This window comes from Engystomops pustulosus, chromosome 1 (assembly GCF_040894005.1).
Source record: "Engystomops pustulosus chromosome 1, aEngPut4.maternal, whole genome shotgun sequence".
Classification (NCBI taxonomy): Eukaryota; Metazoa; Chordata; class Amphibia; order Anura; family Leptodactylidae; genus Engystomops; species Engystomops pustulosus.
Window position 1 is genome coordinate 28,456,583 of NC_092411.1, and position 24,529 is coordinate 28,481,111.

Consider the following 24,529-nt stretch of genomic DNA (forward strand, 5'->3'; position numbering starts at 1 on the left):
CCTCTCCTGTATATAACCCCCTCCCATGGCTTGTATCCTCTCCTGTATATAACCCCTCACATGGCTTGTATCCTCTCCTGTATATAACCCACTCACATGGCTTGTATCCTCTCCTGTATATAATCCCCTCACATGGCTTGTATCCACTCCTGTATATAACCCCTCACATGGCTTGTATCCTCTCCTGTATATAACCCCTCACATGGCTTGTATCCTCTCCTGTATATAACCCCCTCACATGGCTTGTATCCTCTCCTGTATATAACCCTTCACATGGCTTGTATCCTCTCCTGTATATAACCCCTCACATGGCTTGTATCCTCTCCTCGTTATAACCCCTCACATGGCTTGTATCCTCTCCTGTATATAACCCCCTCACATGGCTTGTATCCTCTCCTGTATATAACCCCTCACATGGCTTGTGTCCTCTCCTTTATATAACCCCTCACATGGCTTGTGTCCTCTCCTGTATATAACCCCCTCACATGGCTTGTGTCCTCTTCTGTATATAACCCCCTCACATGGCTTGTGTCCTCTCCTGCATATAACCCCTCACATGGCTTGTGTCCTCTCCTGTATATAACCCATCACATGGCTTGAATCCTCTCCTGTATATAACCCCTCACATGGCTTGTATCATCTCCTGTATATAACCCCCTCACATGGCGTGTATCCTCCCCTGTATATAATCCCCTCACATGGCTTGTATCCTCTCCTGTATATAACCCCTTTACATGGCTTGTATCCTCCCCTGTATATAACCCCCTCACATGGCTTGTATCCTCTCCTGTATATAACCCCTCACATGGCTTGTGTCCTCTCCTGTATATAACCCCCTCACATGGCTTGTGTCCACTCCTATATATAACCCCTCACATGGCTTGTATCCTCTCCTGTATATAACCCCCTCACATGGCTTGTATCCTCTCCTGTATATAACCCCTCACATGGCTTGTGTTCTCTCCTATATATAACCCATCAGATGGCTTGTGTCCTCTCCTGTATATAACCCCTCACATGGCTTGTATCCTCTCCTGTATATAACCCCTCACATGGCTTGTGTCCTCTCCTGTATATAACCCCTCACATGGCTTGTGTCCTCTCCTGTATATAACCCCCTCACATGGCATGTGTCCTCTCCTGTATATAACCCCCTCACATGGCTTGTATCCTCTCCTGTATATAACCCCTCACATGGCTTGTGTCCTCTCCTGTATATAACCCCTCACATGGCTTGTGTCCTCTCCTGTATATAACCCCTCACATGGCTTGTATCCTCTCCTGTATATAACCCTCTTACATGGCTTGTATCCTCTCCTGTATATAACCCCCTCACATGGCTTGTATCCTCTCCTGTATATAACCTATCACATGGCTTGTATCCTCTCCTGTATATAACCCCCTCACATGGCTTGTGTCCACTCCTGTATATAACCCCTCACATGGCTTTTATCCTCTCCTGTATATAACCCTCTTACATGGCTTGTATCCTCTCCTGTATATAACCCCTCACATAGCTTGTATCCTCTCCTGTATATAACCCCTCACATAGCTTGTGTCCTCTCCTGTATATAACCCCTCACATAGCTTGTGTCCTCTCCTGTATATAACCCCTCACATGGCTTGTGTCCTCTCCTGTATATAACCCCCTCACATGGCTTGTGTCCTCTCCTCTATATAACCCCCTCACATGGCTTGTGTCCACTCCTGTATATAACCCCTCACATGGCTTTTATCCTCTCCTGTATATAACCCTCTTACATGGCTTGTATCCTCTCCTGTATATACCCCCTCAAATGGCTTGTATCCTCTCCTGTATATAACCCCCTCACATGGCTTGTGTCCACTCCTGTATATAACCCCTCACATGGCTTGTATCCTCTCCTGTATATAACCCTCTTACATGGCTTGTGTCCTCTCCTGTATATAACCCCTCACGTGGCATGTGTCCTCTCCTGTATATAACCCTCTTACATGGCTTGTGTCCTCTCCTGTATATAACCCCCTCACATGGCTTGTATCCTCTCCTGTATATAACCCCCTCACATGGCTTGTGTCCTCTCCTGTATATAACCCCCTCACGTGACTTGTGTCTATGGGGATATGTGTCATTTGCAACAAAAAAATATAAAAAAGAAGCCATAATTGCGTCTGCCAGGATAGGAAAAACTGAACATGTATCAAAAGTAAAGAGACAGGATCATACATAAGGTGCAAAAAAGAGCCGCCAAATGCCTCAAAAATTCACCAAAGAAAGAAAAAACTATGATACATGTCCCCACCCCAATGAGTCACACAAGTGATCATATAATAAACCATGCAGCAATTTTATAGGAGAAAAACTGTTGTGAATTGTTTGTGGTGCAGAACTTTTTGATTAATTTTTTGTTACTTTGTAGCGAGCACAAGCTGTGCACAGCTGGAAGAAAGGAACACAACCCCTGCAATGGACTCTTCCCATGGAATAAACACAGATTCCAACTACATAAGGGACACATTATTATTACCACACCGGCCGGATTAATATGCAAAAATGACAAAGATCTAATTTATACTGCTGCTAAACAAACTTATTTACTGAAGAGATAATACAAAAATCACACCATCGGATGTCACATAGGGAAATGCAGACTGGGCTCACTTGAAAAGATGTCGGAGAAAACTAAATACCCACAAAATATGGCCCACAGATTTGGTGGAGAAAAAAGCCAGAAGAATTTTTTTCATTGTCCAAGTGCAAAGAGTTAAAGAAAATCTACCATCAAAAGAAGCATAATAAACCCGGGAATAACTAATAGATCCAGGCACCGCGACTGTGGAAATCTGCTATCCATGCAGAGCCCTTCCCAGATGCAGATTCACAGGCTGTTACACTGTGCAGAAACACTTCTGCCTCCAACTGTGTGCTGAAACTTCCTTTCCTGCAGTGAAATTACATCAGGCAAAGGGAGGGGGGAAGTTCTGAGGTAGAAGGTGGAGAGTGAGACAGTGTAACAGTCTGTGAAGCTACAGCATCAAGGGGCTTTGGAAATTCCCCCTAGATCCTTTTATGCTCATTAGCATAATGATACAAAAATTTTAGAACAAAGGAAACCATGAATAACACTTATAAGAAGATTACCTCAGTCTGGATGGTGCCTGGATCTATGAGTAAGTGCCCCTGGTTTATCATGATGGATTTTGATGGTAGACTTTCTTTAAACAGGTTGTAACAAGTTTGCAGAATATAACAAGCTGATCGGTGAGGGTCCGACTGCTGGGACACCCATACGGATCTGATCTCTAGAACTCCCTACAGATCTGAAGATCGGGGGTTCCATTCTTACTTAATGATGGAGTGGCAGGTTAAGCACTATTCCCCTTCAGCAATCATATCTTCTTCTCCACTGCTGATATGTGTCTCCTGGCAGGTACAAAGACTTCACCAGATCATACATACACCCAGGGCTGAGACAAAGTGGGGCCCCAAAATAAAACTATTTTATGAACAGTCACAGTCAGTAAGAGGCTACTTTACCCCTGCACAATAATAACACTTTGTAGTTACACACAGTAGTAGGTAAGTATCTGTATTATGGGGCTGTAGGGGACAGATAATAGGGAGATTTATAGATGGTTGTTGGTGCCAGAAGGGCTGGTCTGAGTATTTCAGAAACTGCTGATCTACTGGGATTTTCACGCACAACCATCTCTAGGGTTTACAGAGAATGGTCCGAAAAAGAAAAAACATCCAGTGAGCGGCAGTTCTGTGGGCGGAAATGCCTTGTTGATGCCAGAGGTCAGAGGAGAATGGGCAGACTGGTTCGAGCTGATAGAAAGGCAACAGTGACTCAAATCGCCACCCGTTACAACCAAGGTAAGCGGAAGAGCATCTCTGAACGCACAGTATGTCGAACTTTGAGGCAGATGGGCTACAGCAGCAGAAGACCACACCGGGTGCCACTTCTTTCAGCTAAGAACAGGAAACTGAGGCTACAATTTGCACATGCTCATCGAAGTTGGATAGTAGAAGACTGGAAAAACGTTGCCTGGTCTGATGAGTCTCGATTTCTGCTGCGACATTCGGATGGTAGGGTCAGAATTTGGCGTCAACAACATGAAAGCATGGATCCATCCTGCCTTGTATCAACGGTTCAGGCTGGTGGTGGTGGTGTCATGGTGTGGGGAATATTTTCTTGGCACTCTTTGGGCCCCTTGGTACCAATTGAGCATCGTTGCAATGCCACAGCCTACCTGAGTATTGTTGCTGACCATGTCCATCCCTTTATGAGCACAATGTACCCTGTAACATCTGATGGCTTCCTTCAGCAGGATAATGCGCCATGTCATAAAGCTGGAATCATCTCAGACTGGTTTCTTGAACATGACAATGAGTTCACTGGACTCAAATGGCCTCCACAGTCACCAGATCTCAATCCAATAGAGCATCTTTGGGATGTGGTGGAACGGGAGATTCGCATCATGGATGTGCAGCTGACAAATCTGCGGCAACTGTGTGATGTCATCATGTCAATATGGACCAAAATCTCGAAGGCAAAAGGGGGTCCAACCCGTTACTAGCATGGTGTACCTAATAAAGTGGCCGGTGAGTGTATATATATATATATATATATATATATATATATATATATATAATAGGAGATAGATATATACAGTAGAAGAAAGATATATCAATTGATATATGGATAGATAGGAGTTAGATAGATATATATAACAATATAACATACAGATACATAGATAGACAAAAAGCTGGATAGATAAATAGTAAGATGGACAGATATATAGATAGGAAATAGACAAATTAGAGGAGATAGATAACTAGACAGATAGATGATAAGCATCTTCACCCGGGCATTCAACCAAGGGGTATTAAAGGATCAATACATCCTCTGCCCACAAAAATCCACATGCAGGGGACACCTTTAGGACAAGGGGCCCTGGGAAAATGCCCAGTTTGCTCCCCCTCTGAGTGGGCACCATAGCAGCTGAGGTTCTACCAGTGCACACTTATAATAAGTTGTACATTTGTGTATTACAAGAAAATTTGCATCTCTGTACCATTCTGTAGATACTCTGAGATAAGGTGTTTGTATCAGGAAAAGATTTGGAATTTCTGCTTTGCATTCTTGCCAATCTGGCATTAAACTGGAAAGAGAAAAATTTAAGCAAAATTATAAATAATGACATTTTACTAAACATTGGACACTTAAGCAACAAAAGTTTCTAAAGAAAATCTACCATAAAAATCTATCATTATAAACCAGGGACACGTACTCAAAGATCCGGGCAGCATGACTGTGGGAATCTTCTTATATTTGTTTTGGCCTCCTTCTTTCTAAAATATACTTTTAGAAGCCAAAAGGGCGGTGTTACTAGAGCCCTCCATGATGTAACTCCATGATGTAACTTCATAGGATGTCACACTGTGCAGGACTAATTCCACCCTCCAACTGTGTGAGATAACAGTGGGGGAGGGTGAGAGTGTAAGAGCCTGTGCAGTTACAGCAGGTTACTCAGCTAAAGCCCCATAGAGCCCTTCTGGCTCATTAGCATAATTTTAAACGTTGATTTTAGAAGGAAGGAAGCCATGAATAACAAATATAAGAAGATTACCACAGTCACGGTGCCTGGATCTATGAGTAAGTGTCCCTCGTTTATCATGATGGATTGTGATGGTAGATTTTCTTTAAATAACACCATTTTTATAAAAAAAAAATGTATAGATATCTACTAATGTTTCAAAGATTAAACACATTTTTAATTATTATACATATAATCAAACCTTCCATAGCATGATCTTGCACTTACACTACCTTAAATCAGCTCCCTACTTTAGAAACAGACTACACAGGGTTTGTTGTCATGGAAAATCAAATTTTAGAGAATAATATTTCTAAAGTGGTATCAATTTTTAATTTTGATTCACTTTTTTTAAAAGTTGCAATGATGCACATAACCCTTAAAGTGCCGGTTTTAACTTATAATGAAATAGAGATAGCAAAATATTCTAGTAATAAGCGATGTTATTAAGTAAATGACTCCCAAAAATGTTAATACTGCTCTCCTCATGCATATGAGACATCATAAGAGAAAAGATGGAAGTAAGGCCCGCAATTTACACAAACGTATGCCTATAGGAGGGGTGACCCCTACCCTCTCCATAGAGGTGTATGGCCGTACACATGGGGGAAAGATAGGACAGGTCCTTTCTTATCCCCGTGTACGAAGCGGTACATTTGGCACCATATCCCTTCGTGCAGCCATTGCCTTCTATTGGGGATCAATGTATGGCTGCAAGCTTGCGGCCGTACATATGTCCCCCATACGTTCATGTGAATTCGGCCTAAGACTAAGCTGGTTGTATGCAAGATATCAGCATATAAAGATTTGGAGGCAGACAGATGCAATTAGCATACTCCTAACCTTTATTTACAGAGGGGGATAAGGGGGATGTTGGAATTATACATAGATGGAAGTTTCCAGATAGAAAGGGTCATTATTTGGGGATTCCTATCAGATAGATTGATTGTCAGAAAGTAAGCGCTCTCCTTACGCAGACCTTGCCAATTACGGCCGCCTAGTAGACGAGTGGAGAACTTATAGCCATCCATGCTACACTAGTGTAGCATGTATATTTCATCTATACATGTAGATCCTACATGTAGCAATGCTTTCATATACCTCTATTTGCTGTTTGATCATCTCGCTTTGCTTCTCTTTCTCTTGCGTTCGTAGCTGTATCCACAGATCGGATATTTCCTTGTCTTTCGCACACAGAATATTATGTTTCTCTTCTTCTTTAATCAATACTGTAAATAAAAAAGCTTATTAGTGCGAGGATTGATTATGCTTTCCACTACACTTGCCATTCATGGTGGCTTCATCTGTAATGAATTTTACTAAGCAAAATAGGCTGGAAATCATTAGCCCCAAATCGCATAGAGAAGGGGCTGGGGACTGTAGGGGATTTAAGGTGATGGTGCAGGAGGTGGCTAAAAGGCGATTGGGCCCTTCTTTAGGTGGTCCCAAAAAGGGGCTGGATTGGGCGGGCTTATTGGGGCCCGCACCGTGGTTTTAAAAGCTTTAGGCGCACGTGGAGGGGCCTCTTTCCCTCTGCCCTCAGGACCGAGTGGTGTGAAGTCGCCCACCCACCCTGCCCTCAGGTTAATTTTCGTTTACAGGTGGTTTTCCGGTTTCTGGCTGTTCTTTCTGTCTTCCTTTCAGATGTCACAGCATTGGCGGATTTTCACATGCCCGAAGGTGAGATGAAGGTGTCCACATGACGTCTGATGCCATTCGGGTGAAAGGTTTTTGCTCAGAAGAATGGGCATGAATTTTGTTCTAACTATTTTGCATTTTATTCTATTTGTTATTTAATTAATTAATTGTTTCTCTAAAAATAAATGCTGTGCCCCCCCCCCCCCCCCACACACATACCCACAACAAGAAACACAGTGTGATGTCTATTGATGGCTGGTTTTTGTTTGCGAGGATTTTAAATTCCAGGTCAAGAGCCTGAATATTTTGGGCTTAGATTACAAGTCCCTACAGTCCCAACCTACCAGTTGTGGAGTTTTACCTACTTGATATCTGTGCAACCAGTCTCTGCTCCCTCGCACTGCCTGTTAGAGCTGATATTGTAATGATAAACTTGTCTTCCTTTTTAGTGACGTTTAATAATTAATAAAACTATGTTTTACGTGAATGAAGCAGAAGTGCTTCTGGGGGCGTTAGCAGAGCCCCTCTAGGCTCTGACCTTACTGGGTAACACACGCCTCCTAAAGGACTTCTCTCACGCCCTCTGCCTCCTCTGGACCTTCCTCCGGTCGGTGATGTCAGCCTTTTCTAGGCAATTTCTGTGCATTCAACCGACCATTCAGTGCGGCTGCGCAATCTATCTGGAGTCTGCTGCTGGACACTACATAGAAGGTGTATGAGTATGGTTCTGTGAGTATATGTGAGTATAGCATATATGTGTATTTTTAAGTGTAATTTGCGGAACAGGTGTCTTATTACACCACTGGCTATTGACATGTTATTGCAATAGAAAGGACCAATTACCATTTAGTTCCCCAACAGTTATTCTAGAGCCTGATTTTCCCAGCATTACAGGCGCTTCCCTACTTAAGGACACCCGACTTACAGACGACGCCTAGTTAAAGACGGACCCCTCTGCCCCCTGTGACCTCTGGTGAAGCTCTCTGGATGTTACTATAGTCCCAGACTGCAATGATCAGCTGTAAGGAGTCTGTAATGAAGCTTTATTGATAATCCTTGGTCCCATTAAAGCAAAAAAAATTTAAACAAATTTGAAACAATTTGAAGCAAAAAAACAAAACAAAAAATAATTTTTTTAAAATAATTTGAAACAAAAAAATTGTCTATAACTACAATTATAAAATATACAGTTTCGACTTATATACAAATTCAACTTAAGAACAAACCTATGGACCCTATCTTGTACGTAACCCGGGACTACCTGTATATAGTTAATCATAACCATTACAACAGAGCACCACCACAGACCCACAACAGACAAGACCTAAAAAGCAAAAAAACAGGACCTGCAAAAGAGGTTCATGTGACTCATGTGAGGTCCTTAAGTGTTAACACAATCTGCAATACTAAAACACTAAAACAATAATGTAATGTAATAAAATGGTCCGGAAGACCCAACAATTTGTGAGCCTGTACCGGGTAACCATAAAACATTTTTCCTGCAGCTCAGTGAATACATTTCTTGTAATTAGGTTTTGTGATGAAATTGCGATGTAAAATATTTCATTTTAATCAAACTAACTACAAAAGGTCCTGACATTACTTAGTGCAGATATTTTAAAGTTTGATTTATATAAAAATAATGTAATTCCTTTTGATTGTTTAACCTGAAAGTGACCTTTTTGGGTATTTCAGAACAGCACAATTTTATTAAATAATAAAAAATGCTTTTTTTTTTGCTTTTCCATTTTCACCATTTTCACCTACAGGCGGTCCCCTACTTAAGAACACCTGACTTACATACGACCCCTAGTTACAAGCGGACCTCTGAATTTTGGTAATTAACGTAGTTTAGTCCAAGGCTACAATGAAGAGTTGTAACAGTTATCACAGGTGTCTGCAATTAAGATTTATTGTTTATCCTGGTTCTTACGACAATCCAGAATTTTTTAAATCCAATTGTCACAGAGACCAAAACATTTTTGACTGGGGTTACAATAATAAAGTATACTGTTCCGACTTACATACAAACTCAACTTGAGAACAAACTTACAGAACCTATCTTGTATGTAACCCGGGGACTGCCTGTATTGTCTGGCTGACACAGTCATGTGAGGGCTGCGCAAGACAAGTTGTAATTTTACGATACATATAATGTTCTACCATTGTTCATATGATTTACATCTTTATGATCATTGGGCAATAAAACAAATCTATTCTGATGCAGATTTTTTACTCTTATTTTTTGTTTTATACACCGTATGGCATAGATATCATGTTATTTATGTTCTTAAGGTCAGTACGATTATGCAGAATTTTGAAGAATGAAACTGCATTTGGAGAAAAAAATCACTCGCATTTGCATCGCCGTCTTCTAAGTGACACAACATTTAGATTTTTTTCCGTTTGCGCTGTATTAGGGCTTATATTTTGCGTGATGAGTCATACTTTTTATTGGAATCTTTGTGGTGTTAACGTGACATTTTGATCACTTTTTCTGTTTAGTTGGATGCGCAAAAATCCTTATTTTGGCATGTTTTTTAAATTTTTTAATGGTGTTCACTGTGCAGGTTAAGTAATGATTTTATTTTATTGTACAGGTTGTTACGATACATTATGATATATTATATGTACTGTTTGTCCAAAGTAATGCACTGATGTATGGCAGTGTATAAGAGTAGTCAGCCTATGCAGTGACAGATTCTGCAGAAGGCATCTCTGGGGTCTTCGTCTGGACCCTGGAACAACCATAGAGATGGCACGAAACCGAAACCGGCACGGGGGGTGGGGCGGGTCCTCGTTGTGGGGGGGGGCAAGTCTAGAAGCCCTATACAAGGCATAGACATGCTTGACTGCGGCGCCTAGAGGGTTAAACAGCTAGAATCGAGCCTATCGCAATCCAAGTTGTTACAGCCAGAGCCCAGCTGTTGCGTACGGCCGGGCCCATACACCTCTGGTGCCACTAACAGTTGTCACCGGACACAGCAGGGCAAGGCTTAAATAAACAACCTGGATATATATTTACATCATAGGTCGTTAAGGGTTAAATAATATTTGAGAAATATCATATATACCATGCATACATAAGCTGTAGCTGTTATTGCTACCAGTTGTGTGAGTATATGCTTAAGTCATTTTTTATTTATACTTTTTAGGGAAAGGTTGGTGACCAAAAAGCGATTATTGGATTGTGTATACTTGTTTTTCTTGTGTTTACTGGGCATAAAGGACTTTAAGAACAGGATTTTACCGTAATATACAAGATAATACTATATAACTTCTACCTATGCCCATGAGGCTTCTGTAAAATAGATCGCGAAATACTGTCACAGAAGCTCAGGCAAGATGGCAGCCCCTGTAATCATGAAAAGACATATAACAAAAAAAAAAAATCTACAATCAGAAAATAAAAACAGATTAAGTCAAAATGAAAGTGACTGAATCTACTATCAAAATCCATCATGATAAACCAGGTACACTTACTCATAGATCCAGGCACCGAGACTGTGGTAATCTTCTTATATTTGTTATCCATGGCCTCCTTCAATCTAACATCAACTTTTAAAACTATGCTAATGAGTCAGGAGGGCTACCCTAGCTCCTCTGTGCTCTGGCTTTACAAACTGTTGTCATTTTAAAACTTGATTTTAGAATATGGATAATAAATATAAGAAGATCACCACAGTCCCGGTGCCTGGATCTATGAGTAAGTGTCCCTGGTTTATCATGATGGATTTTGATTTTGGTAGCGGCACTGTGAGACTTACATTTCTTTTCCATGTCACGCTGGATCTTCTGCAAATTAGTCTGGTAATTTCCCTCTTTAGTTCTCATGTCATCCATTAGTGAGTCTATACTTTTCTTATATTCCTAAAAAAAAGTTCACCAGATCATGTTAATTACAAGAATCCTAGAGCAGCGCATAGTATACAGACCACAGATAAAGGCCGTGCTATGTATGAAATATAAGTCTAAATATCTACTCTAACAGGTGTGATAGTGGAGACCACACACACTAAGCCACAGCTCACCTTATATTTCAGTGGATGGAGGGGGAGGAGTCAGGGGACAATGATGATAATGGAAATTGAAAATGCTGTGTGATTTTATGGAATGATACAATGGGGATTATTTAATAAGGGTTGCAGATCGCACTTTCGTCGGACTGTTCGCCATTTTCAGGGATTACACGGCTGTGACAGGTGTTTAACAGGTGTCTTCGCTGGGATTGTGTTGCAAGTGATCGGATTGTGGCGTGGCTGGCTTTCATGCGGCAGAAATCAGGGGGTTGTGCCGTCGGACGATCCGACTGATTCGGACTGATCGCAGGATTTTACTTTCAAATTGTGTCGCAAGACCAAGCACTTACATGCACCAGGAAGAAGATGGTGAACTCTGTTGGACCTTGGTGAACCGCGGCACAGTGCATTATCAGCAGACAATACACTTTCTGTGAACTCCAGCAGCCGCTTAAGCAAATGAGCCCCAATGTCACAATGTTTGCAAGCTTTTAGTGAAACAAATGACAACTGGTGCTGGATAATTTTCTGCTATTGCTGAGAGGGATCCTTAGCACAGATTGTAAATTAAAGGGGCTGTCCGACAACAATCAAAGGGGTTGTCCGACAACGCCACCCCTTTGGCTCGCTGTATCAGACGCTGGGACAGGTGATGGGTGGGCATGCCAGGCCGCCGGAAGTTGTCGGAGTGGAGCTGCCTTGCCCCTGTAAGCAAAGAGGGGCACAGCACAACGGACACCGCTGTGGGACATAGGAGGTGCTGAGGAAGGTAAGTATAGGTTTTTTTATTTTTTCATAGCCCTAGAGTTCTTATTAATGTCAAACAACCTCTTTAGGAACCTACATACCAATAATCTTCCATTCCCTTTGAATCTACTTCTCACTTTGGATCCAAAAAATTGTACTGTCGTCCATGTAAAATCACACTGTGCATTAGCATTTGGAAACCAAAATTACAAAAAGACCCTGTACACATGAGATGTAGAAATCTTTCCATTATACTCTTTCTGTGTAGGATCCACACATGGGGGGGAAGGGGGGGACGACAATGTATTAATGTAGACCTTCTGAAGTCATGGGCTGGTGTAGATTTCATCTGTAGCCTGCACTGGTATTGAGGTCACCCCCAGACGAAGGCTAGCACCGAAACGTGCGTCAGGGAACTTTGTTCATTGTGGACGGGAGATACACTATGACTATGGGTACATTGTCACATCACTAAACATACATGTTTGTACAATTTTGTGTGCTGTTGAATGCATGATTGTTATAGGACTAGTATTGCAGCACTTTGCACTTTAATGCATCTATTTGCTCAAAAACCTTGCATTTAGCATCTGATTATGTGACTTCCTACTAAGATATCTATATACATACCTACCCCCGCCCTATGAATTTTATGTTTTAGTGTGATATCCTCACTAACCCATTTTGACTACTTGCGATAACAATTTTATTGATCTGTGTACTGTCTTGTGTAAACTGAGTATTTAATAAAAGAAAGATATTTTGTTTAAATTGGCTAAGTGTTCTGTTTTTAGGTGTATAGTATTCAGGTTATAGTAAACTTAGCTGACTCGGGGTCATTATTCTTTCTGCCTGAAAAATGAATCATTCCCCAACTCCTACTCATACAGAACTCTGCTTCTCTCAGTGGTGAAGGCCAGAGGTGTTGTCTCTGACATCTAATAAGAAAATCTAATAAGTACTGAATTATGTAAGACAAGGACACACATTTAGGTCTCTTCGCACATATTTGTTCACAAAGCCCTTGATTTCTGCAGGGGATCCTATACTCACAAGCAAACAAAATAGAGTATACCCCAGCAGGTAGAAAAGTGAACTATAGAAATCTCGGATGATGCCAAGGTCTTTATGTTATGAATTATTTATTCATAGAATGACCTAAAATATTTCATAGACAAGAAAATACTGCTTTATTGTGATTTACCATATTCAAAATATAGTCAGAAAGAAGAAAAGTAATACTAATGCCACCGATAGGTACCTACCATGGAAGTCAAATGCCAACCCATTAAAGGGGGGTCAGCAGGTTTGACCACAGAAAACTGCAGACAGTGTTATGTATTGTTCCTGGAGATACCTTTGTGAGTGTTGTTAGTAGCAGCAGGACTGTGGAAAATGCATTTATATTCCAGGAATGTAGCACTAGGGGAGTGCCCACACACGGCTGTGTTGTTCTGAATACAAACTGCTCCTCATACCCTTCCCTCTGCTGTAATATCTAACCAGAATCCTGCTGCTGCTCATATTCAGAGCAGAAAGGAGGGGCTGTGCAGTAGTTCAGTGAAGTGTTCTCACACAGATCTCTTTATTGAACCTGCAGTGTCTGTCTGGAAGTTCTAGGGGTCACAGGCCCGTCAAAGAAGTTTCCTCCTAAAACCATGTGCAACATCCCCCACCAGGGCCTAGCCCTTTCTTGGGGCCTGGAGGCAGCCATTGCCAAGAATACCAGAGTGGCTGGCGATTGCGGCCTAGGGCGCGCTGATGTTACGGTGCTTGGTATTGGGTCCGGAGGACAGGCCTACAGCCTGGCAGGTTTCCAGCAGGTGGTGTGTGCAAGAAATATGGAGGGAGAGGCTGATGTGCTGGTTCTCTCTGGGGCAACCCCTGAGTGTCTGTTAGATAAGTCCCTGGGTAATGAATGGGAAGCCAGTGGTGGTAGACAGTCATATCCAGGGATTAGATGGAGGCAACATTGTGCAAATTAACTCACAGTTCTTTAACCCCTTAACGCTCTGCGCCGTAGCTCTACGGCGCAGAGGTATAAGGGATGTATGAAGAGGGCTCACGGGCTGAGTCCTCTTCATACAGAGGTGGGGGTTTTTGCATTTTGCACAAAACCCCCACCGCTAATAACCGCGGTCGGTGCTTGCACCGATCGCGGCTATTAACCCTCTAAACGCCGCCCGCAAAGTCGCGGGCGGCGTTTAAAAGACGGCGGCGCGCGGGCGCCGCCATCTTTTTTTCGATCGCCACGCCCCCGAACGTCATCGGGGGGCGGCGATCGGTTACCATGGTAGCCTCGGGTCTTCTCTTGACACGAGGCTACATGGTTTATGCAGGTTCGTTACAATGAGCCAGTGGCTCATTGTAATGTAAGACCTGCAAAAACGCCATATATTGCAATACTGTAGTATTGCAGTATATGGTAGGAGCGATCTGATCATCTAGGGTTAATGTACCCTAGATGGTCTAAAAAATAGTGAAAAAAAAAAGAAAAAAAAAAGTTTAAAAAATAAAAAAAATTAATAAAATATTAAAAGTTCAAATCACCCCCCTTTCCCTAGAACGGATATAAAACATAACAAACAGTAAAAATCACAGACATATTAGGTATCGCCGCGTCCCAAAATGCCCGATCTATCAAAATATAAAAACAGTTACGGCCGGCGGTGACCTCCGAGGCGGGAAATGGCGCCCAAATGTCCGAAATGCGACTTTTACACCTTTTTACATAACATTAAAAATGAAATAAAAAATGATCAAAATGTCGCACAGACCTCAAAATGGTAGCAATGAAAACGTCGCCTCATTTCGCAAAAAATGACCCCTCACACATTTCCGTGCGCCAAAGTATGAAAAAGTTATTAGCGTCAGAAGATGGCAAAAAAATTTTTTTCTTTTTTGTACACATTCGTTTAATTTTTTAAAATGTATTAAAACACAATAAAACCTATATAAATTTGGTATCACCGCGATCGCACCGAACCAAAGAATAAAGTAGGCGTGTTATTTGGAGCGAAGAGTGAAAGTCGTAAAAACTGAGCCCACAAGAACGTGACGCACGTGCGGTTTTTTTTTAATTTTTCCACATTTGGAATTTTTTTTCAGCTTCGCAGTACACGGCATGTTAAAATAAATAACATTACGGGAAAGTAAAATTTGTTACGCACAAAATAAGCCCTCACACAGGTCTGTACACGTAAAAATGAAAAAGTTATGGATTTTTGAAGTTGGAGAGCGAGAAATTAGCCGAAAAACCCTCCGTCCTTAAGGGGTTAAAGAACAACAGGTAGCAGGCAACAAGCCAGAACGGTCAACAGTAGATTCTGGTACTGAAGTGGTTGTGGAGAGGGGTCCTCAGGAATAGTGCACCAGCCTGGTAGTAGATGCAGGCTGGGAGAATTGAGATGGAGCTGTGTCCAAACTGTGGAAGCTTCAGCTCAGGTTAGAGTCTCCTGACTCTGGTCCTGTGATTGGGTTCTGTGTCAGTACTGACGGTGTACTGAACACTGTCTCTCTCTTCACTCAGACCATGTGGTCTGGAGTGCTGGCAGACTCTCAAGAGCAGACTGCTGAGAAGGAGCATGAGGTCTGGTCCCCCCTGGTCAGGTGGTAGCAGCTATCCAATCACACTCCAGTTTACAATACAGTCAACTCATTGGTTAATATCTTACACTCATTTAGCTATTGCCTATATAGCTGCTATTACATAATGATCAGATTCTAGAACCTTCATAGAGGGTTCCTGACTCCCTCTGACAGCTCCTAACCTGGAGAGGGCGCTATATGCAACTACCAGCCTGCCTATGTATTGGCAGGGGTGTTGCATGTGGTCCCACCTGCAGAACCACTCCTCTATTGAGTGTGTCTTGCTAACTGACTGTGAAATTGATTGTTAATCAGTGTTGCTTCCTAATTGGACAGTTGATTTCACAGAAGTCTTATTTACTTGGAGTCATATTGTGTTGTTTAAGTGTTCCCTTTATTTTTTGAGCAGTCTATTTCTGCTCTGACGTCACAGACGTTCGTTCTTTTGAATAGTTTGGAAGGTCACATCCATTTGACATGTTTTTACCACTAATTGCTCTCAGAGGAACAAATCGAACCCCTCGGCAATGGCCGGAAATATGATTTGTTCTTCATAAAATTGTTCTTCAGGTTAATATATTGAGTAATTTTCTGGTAAGTCCAAATGTCATAATTGAATGCAGCAAGCTGGATGCACTTGTTTCCAATGAGCTCGTCATCTGCCATTAACCAATGAGCCAACTATTCTGTAACCCTGATTCAGAAATGTTTGTGCTAGAGAAGACTTATTTTGATCTCATAAAGTAATCTCCTTCTGCAAACATACATTCCTTAGTAATGCAAACATGAAAAGGTATATTAAACCAAAAAAAATCAATGTTAAAGGTAAAAAATAGAGTTGCCCTTGGTGAAACAGACAATTCTGGTAATGTCATAGATATTTGCTAAGATAAGATGAAGCAACCGGGGTTTCCTCCTCCACAGAAGCACACCTGGCCATCTTGATAGGGGATAAATTTGATTTGTTCACCAAGTTTTTTGATTTGCGACCCCTAATTATCCAAATAGTCTCTTAAAGTGGGAGAGCATTGCTGTGCACAACTGACCTGAACTCTACTTTACTTCTATGAGTTATTGGGGTGACCTTCTGGATAGCGTGCAGCCTAGTTATGTCCATTCACATAGGGCAATGACAAAAGTCATTAACCCTTTTTATGCCACGAAAATATAACTTTTATTTAGAAAATTAAAATTTTAAAGAGAGAACACTATGGGGCACATTTACTTATCAGTTCCTTTAAGTTCACCGAAAGTGCGTTGTCCGACGATAATGCACTGTGCTGCAATTCACTAAGATTGTGCGCCCGATATCCGGCATGTGTCGCTTCCCCGCTCAGGTCCGACAGAGTTCACCATTTTCTTCCTGGTGCATGTAAGTGCTTGATCTTGCGACACAATTTGAAAGTTAAATCCCGTGCTCAGTCCGAATCCGTCGGATCGTCCGACACCCCCCCCCCCGATTTCTGTTGCATGAAAGCCAAAATCTGATCTGCTGCGACACAAACCCAGCGCAGATACCTGTTAAATAAGCCCCTATATAACAAATACTATCTCAGTGAGATTTAAACATTTTCAAGGTGAGCATAGGCCTGCGCTGTAACAAGCTGGCACTTGCCAGCATTAACTTTAAAGTGTCGGCACAAGACACCGCCACATGCATGCAATTAAGCCGATATACCTGGATAAGACGTGCATATGACCAATCAGGTGAGGGGGGGAGCGACACATCTGTGAATTACGTTGGTGGAAAAACACACATCTCTGGTGTGACGTCACAACAGAGGTTTTAAAGCTCCGTGTTTAGCGTCCTACCACAGTATTTGCTCCAATCCCCTCATGACATCACATTAGGTGGCGAAACATGTCGGGAAAGGGGGTTAGGTTTTAACACAGGCAGTAAGGGAGATTTGTTGAATAGTAGGACTGAGATAAATAAGGATCCGTTGATTGTGAATGGGTTGTGATTGTACGAGATAGTGAGGGGAAAGTTAGCTAGTGGCCATAAGAGCCCACAGGGAGCTAGTTGGATACACCAGAGCATGTCTGATACCCTATGCGGGTAAAATAATATTTGGTATAGATATGAGGTCTTTGTGCCCGTACCATCACCCAAAGGACTAATACATTGCTAGGTGTTATTACTAACCAGGGGGCACTCTAGTGATTCCGACCCCCCCCCCCAACGAGAAGGTGAAGGTTGTTCAATGGAGGGATAAGATGTGCATCTCACCTGTGACAAATAAGAGAGCAATCCCTAAAGCATGTTGAAAACATACCTCTTCCTCACCCTGAAAAATTTTAAAATTTTAGATAGTATTTGTTACAATTTTCATTTTCTAAATAAAAGTTATATTTTAGTGGCATAAAAGGGTTAAATTTGCCTGATGGCACTTTTATGCCACTTTTATTATTCACTGGAATTAACCCAATTACAGAGGTCCAATTATACTGTGGACATTCACATAGGGAACTTCAGAATACTTGTGGTCTCACATTGTCAGTCCCTTAGTGGTCAGACACTTCCGATCCTTTTAATATGGGGTATGTTTAAAGGGAATTTAATATCAAGCATGATAAACCAGGGACACTAACTCATAGATCCAGCTACAGTGGCTTTGGTGATCTTCTTATATTTGTTATCAACTTTTAAAAGTCTGCTAATGAGCCAGAAGGGCTCTGGGTGGCATTACCAGAGCCCCTCTGTGCTGCAGTTTCACAGGCTGTTACACTGTGCAAGAGCCCTTCTACCTCCCATTGTGTGAGATTGCAGCAGGCAGAGGGAAGAAGGACATGCCAAAGGAACCAGGGGAAGGGTGTAACATGCGCAGTGTAACAGCATGTTAAGCTATAGAATGTTGGGGCTCTGTTAACATCCCCCAGAGCCCTTCTGGCTCATTAGCATAATATTAAAAGTAGCTTTTAGATGGAAGAAAGCCATGGATATAAGAAGATTACCACAGTCTCGGTACCTGGATCTACAAGTCAGTGTCCCTGGTTTATCATGATGGATTTGGATGGTAGATTTCCTCTAAGTTGTACACTAACCCATTTTACCCAGCCACGGCAGATATGACATGTTTGCCAGCAGATCTCTTACCGTTAGTTCTGCAGGTGCAGGAAATGACAAGATAAAATATTGATGAGTGGATCTATATCTACCAAAATGCTGTGCGTTATTTATGCTGCATAAAGGAAAAAACGTATATTGCAGTTAGAGTTTCACTCTCCATATGTAGTGTTACCTGTGTAAGATCTTGTAGCTTTTCCTCCAAGGTATGTATTTGCCTCTTAAGGTTTGAATTTTCATCTAAATGTAAAAATACAGATAGAAATGTGTTATATTTTCATGAAATGTTCAGGTATTAAAAGAACAGTATCCTCAGGTGATGCCTGTATGAAAGCTGCAATTTAAGGGCGGCTTCACACTTGCCGAGTTCAGGGTTGTGCTTCGCGGACCAAAGCTGCTCCTGGGGAAAGGGCACTTAGCACCATATTGAGGTTCCTCCTTCCCTGATATGCAGCAAAGCACCACACTTATTTAGCAGAGAAGCAGGAACTGCATGTGTCATATGTCATTATGGTGCTGCAGGGCCAGATTATAGAGGGGGCTACTGGGGCGTGCGCCCTGGGCCCACACCACTTTTCCTTTAAGTGTGGGCAATTTGGGTGCCCGCCCACTATGTGTTCAGGTCCTGGTTCGGCTTCCCACACGGTCTAGAGAACCAAGTGGAACTGGTAGACTTGTGTCTATCGTAGCGCAGGGAACAATTCGTTGTACATGATGTTGGTGTCCTGGCGCCGTCTGGCACTGTCTAAGCCAGGACGCTGACATCCCTAAAGGAGGAGGCCACCGAGCATCAGGGGACCGGGACAGAGTGAGTACAGTCTTATTATTTTACTGGGGGACTGATATATTGTACACTGGGGGCTGGATATGCATAATGAGGGGCTGTATTTTTATTAATTACTGGGGGGCTGTATATTTATTAGTCACTGATGGGGGGCTGTATATTTATTAGTCACTGATGGGGGTCTGTACTGGCAGCTGTACATTTATGTACATTTATGAATTCCTGGGCAGCTGGATATGTATTAATTACTGGAGGGCTGGATATACTCATCACTAAGGGCTGTATAATTATTAGTTACTGGGGGGGCTGTATATTAGTTACTTGGGGCTGGATATATTCATCACTGGGGGCTGTATATTAATTACTGAGGGGGGGGCTGGATATATTAATTACTGGGGGCCGTAAATATATTGGTTCCTGGGGGGCTGTTTATTAGCTACTGGGGGTTGTATATTAATTACTGGGCGGGGGGCTGTATATATTAATCACTGGGGGACGTAAATATATTAGTTACTAGGGGGCTGTATATTTGTTAATTACTGTGGCGCTATACATTTATTAATTACTGGGAGGGCTGTATATATTCATCACTGTGGGGGCTGTATATGTATTAATTACTGGGAGGCTGTATATTCATTACCATATATGTCTGTGGGGCTGTGATCCGGCCAAAAATTGTGCGGCCAGATCACGTTTTTGTGCATGAGGCTTATGGGAGAACCTTCCTATGATATGGAAACTAAATGATTACCCTGTCTTGGCTACATTTTGTAACGGCCTCCACCAGAGTTTGAGCCCATGGACCCCCACCTTAATCTGGCCCTCTGGTGCTCGGATTCCTGTTCCCACGAGTGGGTTCAGTTCATGTGTGTAAAAAAAGAAAAAAAAGGAAAAAAATTTACTCCATCCATCCAGTGGTCTAAGTTCCTTTTCCGATTTAGAATTTTGGCTTTTTACTCCCTACCTTTCTAAAGCCATAACTTTTTTTTCCACTTAGTAGAGATATATAAGGGCTTGATCATTTATTGCAGTGAAACAAAAAATGCAATGGCATCTTTTTTTTTCTTTTTTTTTTGAATAGCTTTGCTTTTACTGTAAGGAACCCATCCTCTTTTTTGATTTGGGTCGTTACAATCCCCGTATTTGTTTTTGTATAATTTTAATATGTGTGCTTTGAATTTTTATTATGTTTTTAAATGTATCTTCTTTTTTGTTATTATCAGGCCCCTAAGTTGTATAAATGCCCGGGGGTCTGATCACTCATACAATTATAATAAAATACAGTTTTTCATGACAACACCCTAATTTGGTGTTGCTCATGGGTCACTGTTGTTTAGGTGAGGCTCATCCATGACATTTAACAGTCAGAATTGGTGCTAGCCAGAGTAGGTGCTTCCCAGGGACTTAGATAAGGGTTCATAAGGCCTGGTGCAAGAGCGGAGCTCAGATTATAGCATGTTCACCAACCAAATAATTCCGGACAACAATAAGTGGACTGCAGACTTGGCTCACTGGCACTCTGTGTATATCACAGGGTACTTGAGCACTACTAGAAGAAGCTCCTCCAGAGTCTCATGGAGCAGAGAAGTGTCTGCCTGGATGAGCTTTCCTCCAGGACTCAAAGTCTCTTCCTTATTACAGTCAAGTGGATGAAGAAAAGTGAGATTAACTGCAATATGAGAAGACTATTAGGTGGTTTCATGTTCCAAGTTTCCATGGTTGCAGATAGAGGAGGATTGCTGAAAAATCACAACGCTAAACCACAGCTGATCAGTTCCTCTTTAATTACAAGCCAAGAATCTTCAATTTATTTAGATGCAAAAACATAAAAAAGGTAAAATAGTTTTCCCCTTTATTATGTATTAACATATACAGGCATCAACAGCAAATCTAGAAGAAAAAATGTGTAAAGGTTTAAAGGAAATGGAGAAAATAACATTTTTGTTTATGTTAAAGAGGACCTGTCACCAGTTTTGTAACCCTAAACCAACTAGTCCTGTGGTTTAGGGTCCCAAAACGGCTTTTTTTTTTAGCTTTCAGGGTGGCGGCAACACAAAAAAAAAAAAACATATATACTTACTTTTGTCAAAATAAAAAAAATTTGTACAGGAAGTTTTAATTTTTGTTGATGATTAATGAAAACATTATAAAACCTATCCAAAATCTGCACTGCGTTTGGAATTTTTTACCCGCTTCCCAGTACACGGCATGGAATGTTAAATACCGTCACAATGAAGTGCAATTTGTTAGGGTGATGTCACACATGGCGTTTTTAGGCCGTTTCTGGGCCGTTTTTAGTAAGTGCGTTTTCAAATCGTAAAAAACGTATGCGTTAAAAAACGCATCCGTTTTTTAAAAACGCATGCAGTTTTTTGAAAACAGATCCATTTTTGTCCGTTTTTAATTGCGCAAATGTAAATGCAAAAACAAAAAAGGGCCGGGTTGTTAAGGAGTTAATAGAATATTGATTAATATTGGTTTTCCAAGATTCCTTTGTCTGAGCAGGCCATGTGAAACCATAAAACCACCAGTGAGCTACAATGAACCCACTTAAATGTGCCATAATGCAGAATCTGGGAGCCGGGGGAATAATGCTGTGTTTTTTTTCTCCCCTGCACCCACCATCCCAAACTGTACTGTGTGAACAAGCACCTACAGGCATTCAGCATGAAGTTACTAATGGATTCTAGATTTATCTTGGTTTTAGAGCCACAGTGCTCCATGTTAGTTTGTGAGATGTTTTATTGTGGTATTTGTAAGTGAATGATGAAGAAAAAAGTAACAGCCATTAAACTGCTTTACCTCTCATGTTACATTGTAGCTCGATGGTTTCTTGCAGTCCTGTGACGACCTCTTGTAATGTAGCGCACTCTGAACATCAGAAACACAATCAACATTAGAATTTCATGCACTCATCATAAATGACTTACATACTTGGACAGCCTCTGCATCAGAAATTTCTGCTTTTTGACAATGTGCTAACATTAGTTATACATGTACTGTAAATGTCACCGCAAATGTGGGTTGTAGTATGAAAACAACCTCTCTCCATAATCGAGCCAAAAACCTCTTTTGATGGTCCAAGGCAGATGTTTCAGAATGTACCTTATGTATACCTAACCCTATACCTGATCATGATGGCTGACAGATGGACAATACCTATCTCTTAGCCGGTTTTGTATTGAAATTGCAACACACGCTACCAGGGCGGACTGGGACATGTATGTAGATGGGAGATGTTGGTGGAGGGCAGCTTGTAGGCGAGGACTGGAGTTGCTGATTTGGCTGTGGCCTAAAGCTTTTTCAAGTTAGCTCTTTGGGTAGGCCTCATCGACCCCTATCGTGGGCCAACAGGGTAACAGGCTGACAACAAAACAAATCCTTGAGAGCTACAGGTCTATAAGATAGGCTAGCTGTGTTACCGGTAGTAGTATATCTTCAGACCAGTGGGCAGTGTGGCAGGAATCAATGTCCTTTTTGTAGAGGAGGCAGACTGGCTCTGTTGCATGGACAGCACTATTTGTTGCAATCTCTGGGTGTCAGGAATGATCACCAGGCAAAGTCCTAGAACAGGATCTCTAACCAGTCTCCTGACAAGTGGTGTGAGAAGCAGACCTCCTTCCAGAGTGGTGGTGAGAGGAAGAAGACCTAAAAATGGCTAACCCAGAGCTGCAGACAGGACTTACATTTAAAGCCTTTTAAAGTCTGTGGTTACAATTCTAAGGAAAACCAAACAATGACAACTGTACAATTCTGCAAATGTAACAAGTTTTGCAGATTTAAGGGCGATACAAAATAATTTAACTCTTAGGCTGGATTCACACGACCGGTGCCCGCCGTACCATAGCACGGCGGGCACACAGCAGCACGCGGTAAGAGGAGGAGGAGGTGAGCGCTGCTCACCTCCGCCCCTCTCCATAGGGATACATGGTGCATGGCGCCGTATGCCCTGAAAAAATAGGACATGTCCTATTTTTTCATGGGGTACCGAGCGGTACGGTGCCGCACATGTGTGGCACCGTACCGCTCCCGTAGGGCGCCGCGCGCCCATTGCCGTCTATGGGGGACGTATATTAGCCGTATATACGTCGGCCGTATATACGTCCCCCTTGCGGTAGTGTGAATGCAGCCTTACAGATTACAAGATAGTACAAATGTACCTATAGGGAACAATAGTGATTTCTACTACTTGATGGTGAAGGTACAGCAAACAATCACATTTCATATCATAAGAATAATATATGGTATTAGGATAGCCGTGCAGTTTGGCTAGGGGATGAAGGTGTATTTATATTCCTATTTGAGTTGCTGGGACCAGTGGGCTGATCAGTCCCATCTGGGTCCACTTGCTTGAACGGCAAGTTAATTTATTAATGGCCCAACACTGGGACATTATAAGACGAATTCCCTGCTACTGGCAACCCTCTATAAACCAGATTAGGAAGTCCCTGAATAAAAAGACTAGACAAATGCATGCCTTACAAAGCAGACGGGCCTGAGTGTGACACCTATGACAAAGCTGGTCACTACTTGAATGCAGCTAGTATATACTTCCATATATTCCCGTAATTGACAGCATAGGGGAAACGATGATCAGTTACATCTTATGGGGTATTTTGAGGTTTCTGTTACTGATCACTTATACTTAGGATAGGCAATGGAAGCATGAGTCTGATATCCAGCACATGCACTCATCATGTCCTTGAGGTGGTCACAGCACCTGGAGTAAAACAGAGACGTACTGTACTGTGCAGGTGCCGAAATACAAGTAAATGCAAATGGGATTTTCTTTGTGACACAGAAGAGGGTAGTGGCAGAGGACTATGAAATGTTGAAAAACTAGGTGTCACAGACATTGGTGGCAATGGCAGGAACTGAGTGGAGCTGAATGGCCCTGATAGGATGCGCTGGAAACTCATATAATTATTGAGAGAAAACTTGACAGGCTTGTTGTCTAAAATTTAATAAAATGTATGCCTGGTATATTAGGCTTGCGATTTTCATACCTATGTGAATAGTTTAGGGAACTATTAAAGGAAATCTACCATCCAAAAACCATCATGATAAACTGGGGACACTCACAGGTCCAGGCACTCTGACTGTGGT

The 24,529-nt window shown here is 42.0% G+C and overlaps 1 protein-coding gene across 2 annotated transcripts in view; it reads right to left on the reverse strand.

The window, feature by feature from the left end:
• Positions 1–24,529, reverse strand: part of CCDC152 (coiled-coil domain containing 152) — a 42,075-nt gene that overhangs the window by 11,020 nt on the left and 6,526 nt on the right. For both annotated transcript variants that reach the window (XM_072114765.1, XM_072114701.1), the window contains exons 4-8: positions 22,226–22,294; positions 18,815–18,879; positions 10,986–11,088; positions 6,682–6,809; positions 5,059–5,145 (exon numbers count right to left, since the gene is read on the reverse strand). In XM_072114765.1, coding sequence (XP_071970866.1) covers positions 5,059–5,145; positions 6,682–6,809; positions 10,986–11,088; positions 18,815–18,879; positions 22,226–22,294 — 452 coding nt within the window. The remainder of the gene's footprint in view (positions 1–5,058; positions 5,146–6,681; positions 6,810–10,985; positions 11,089–18,814; positions 18,880–22,225; positions 22,295–24,529) is intronic.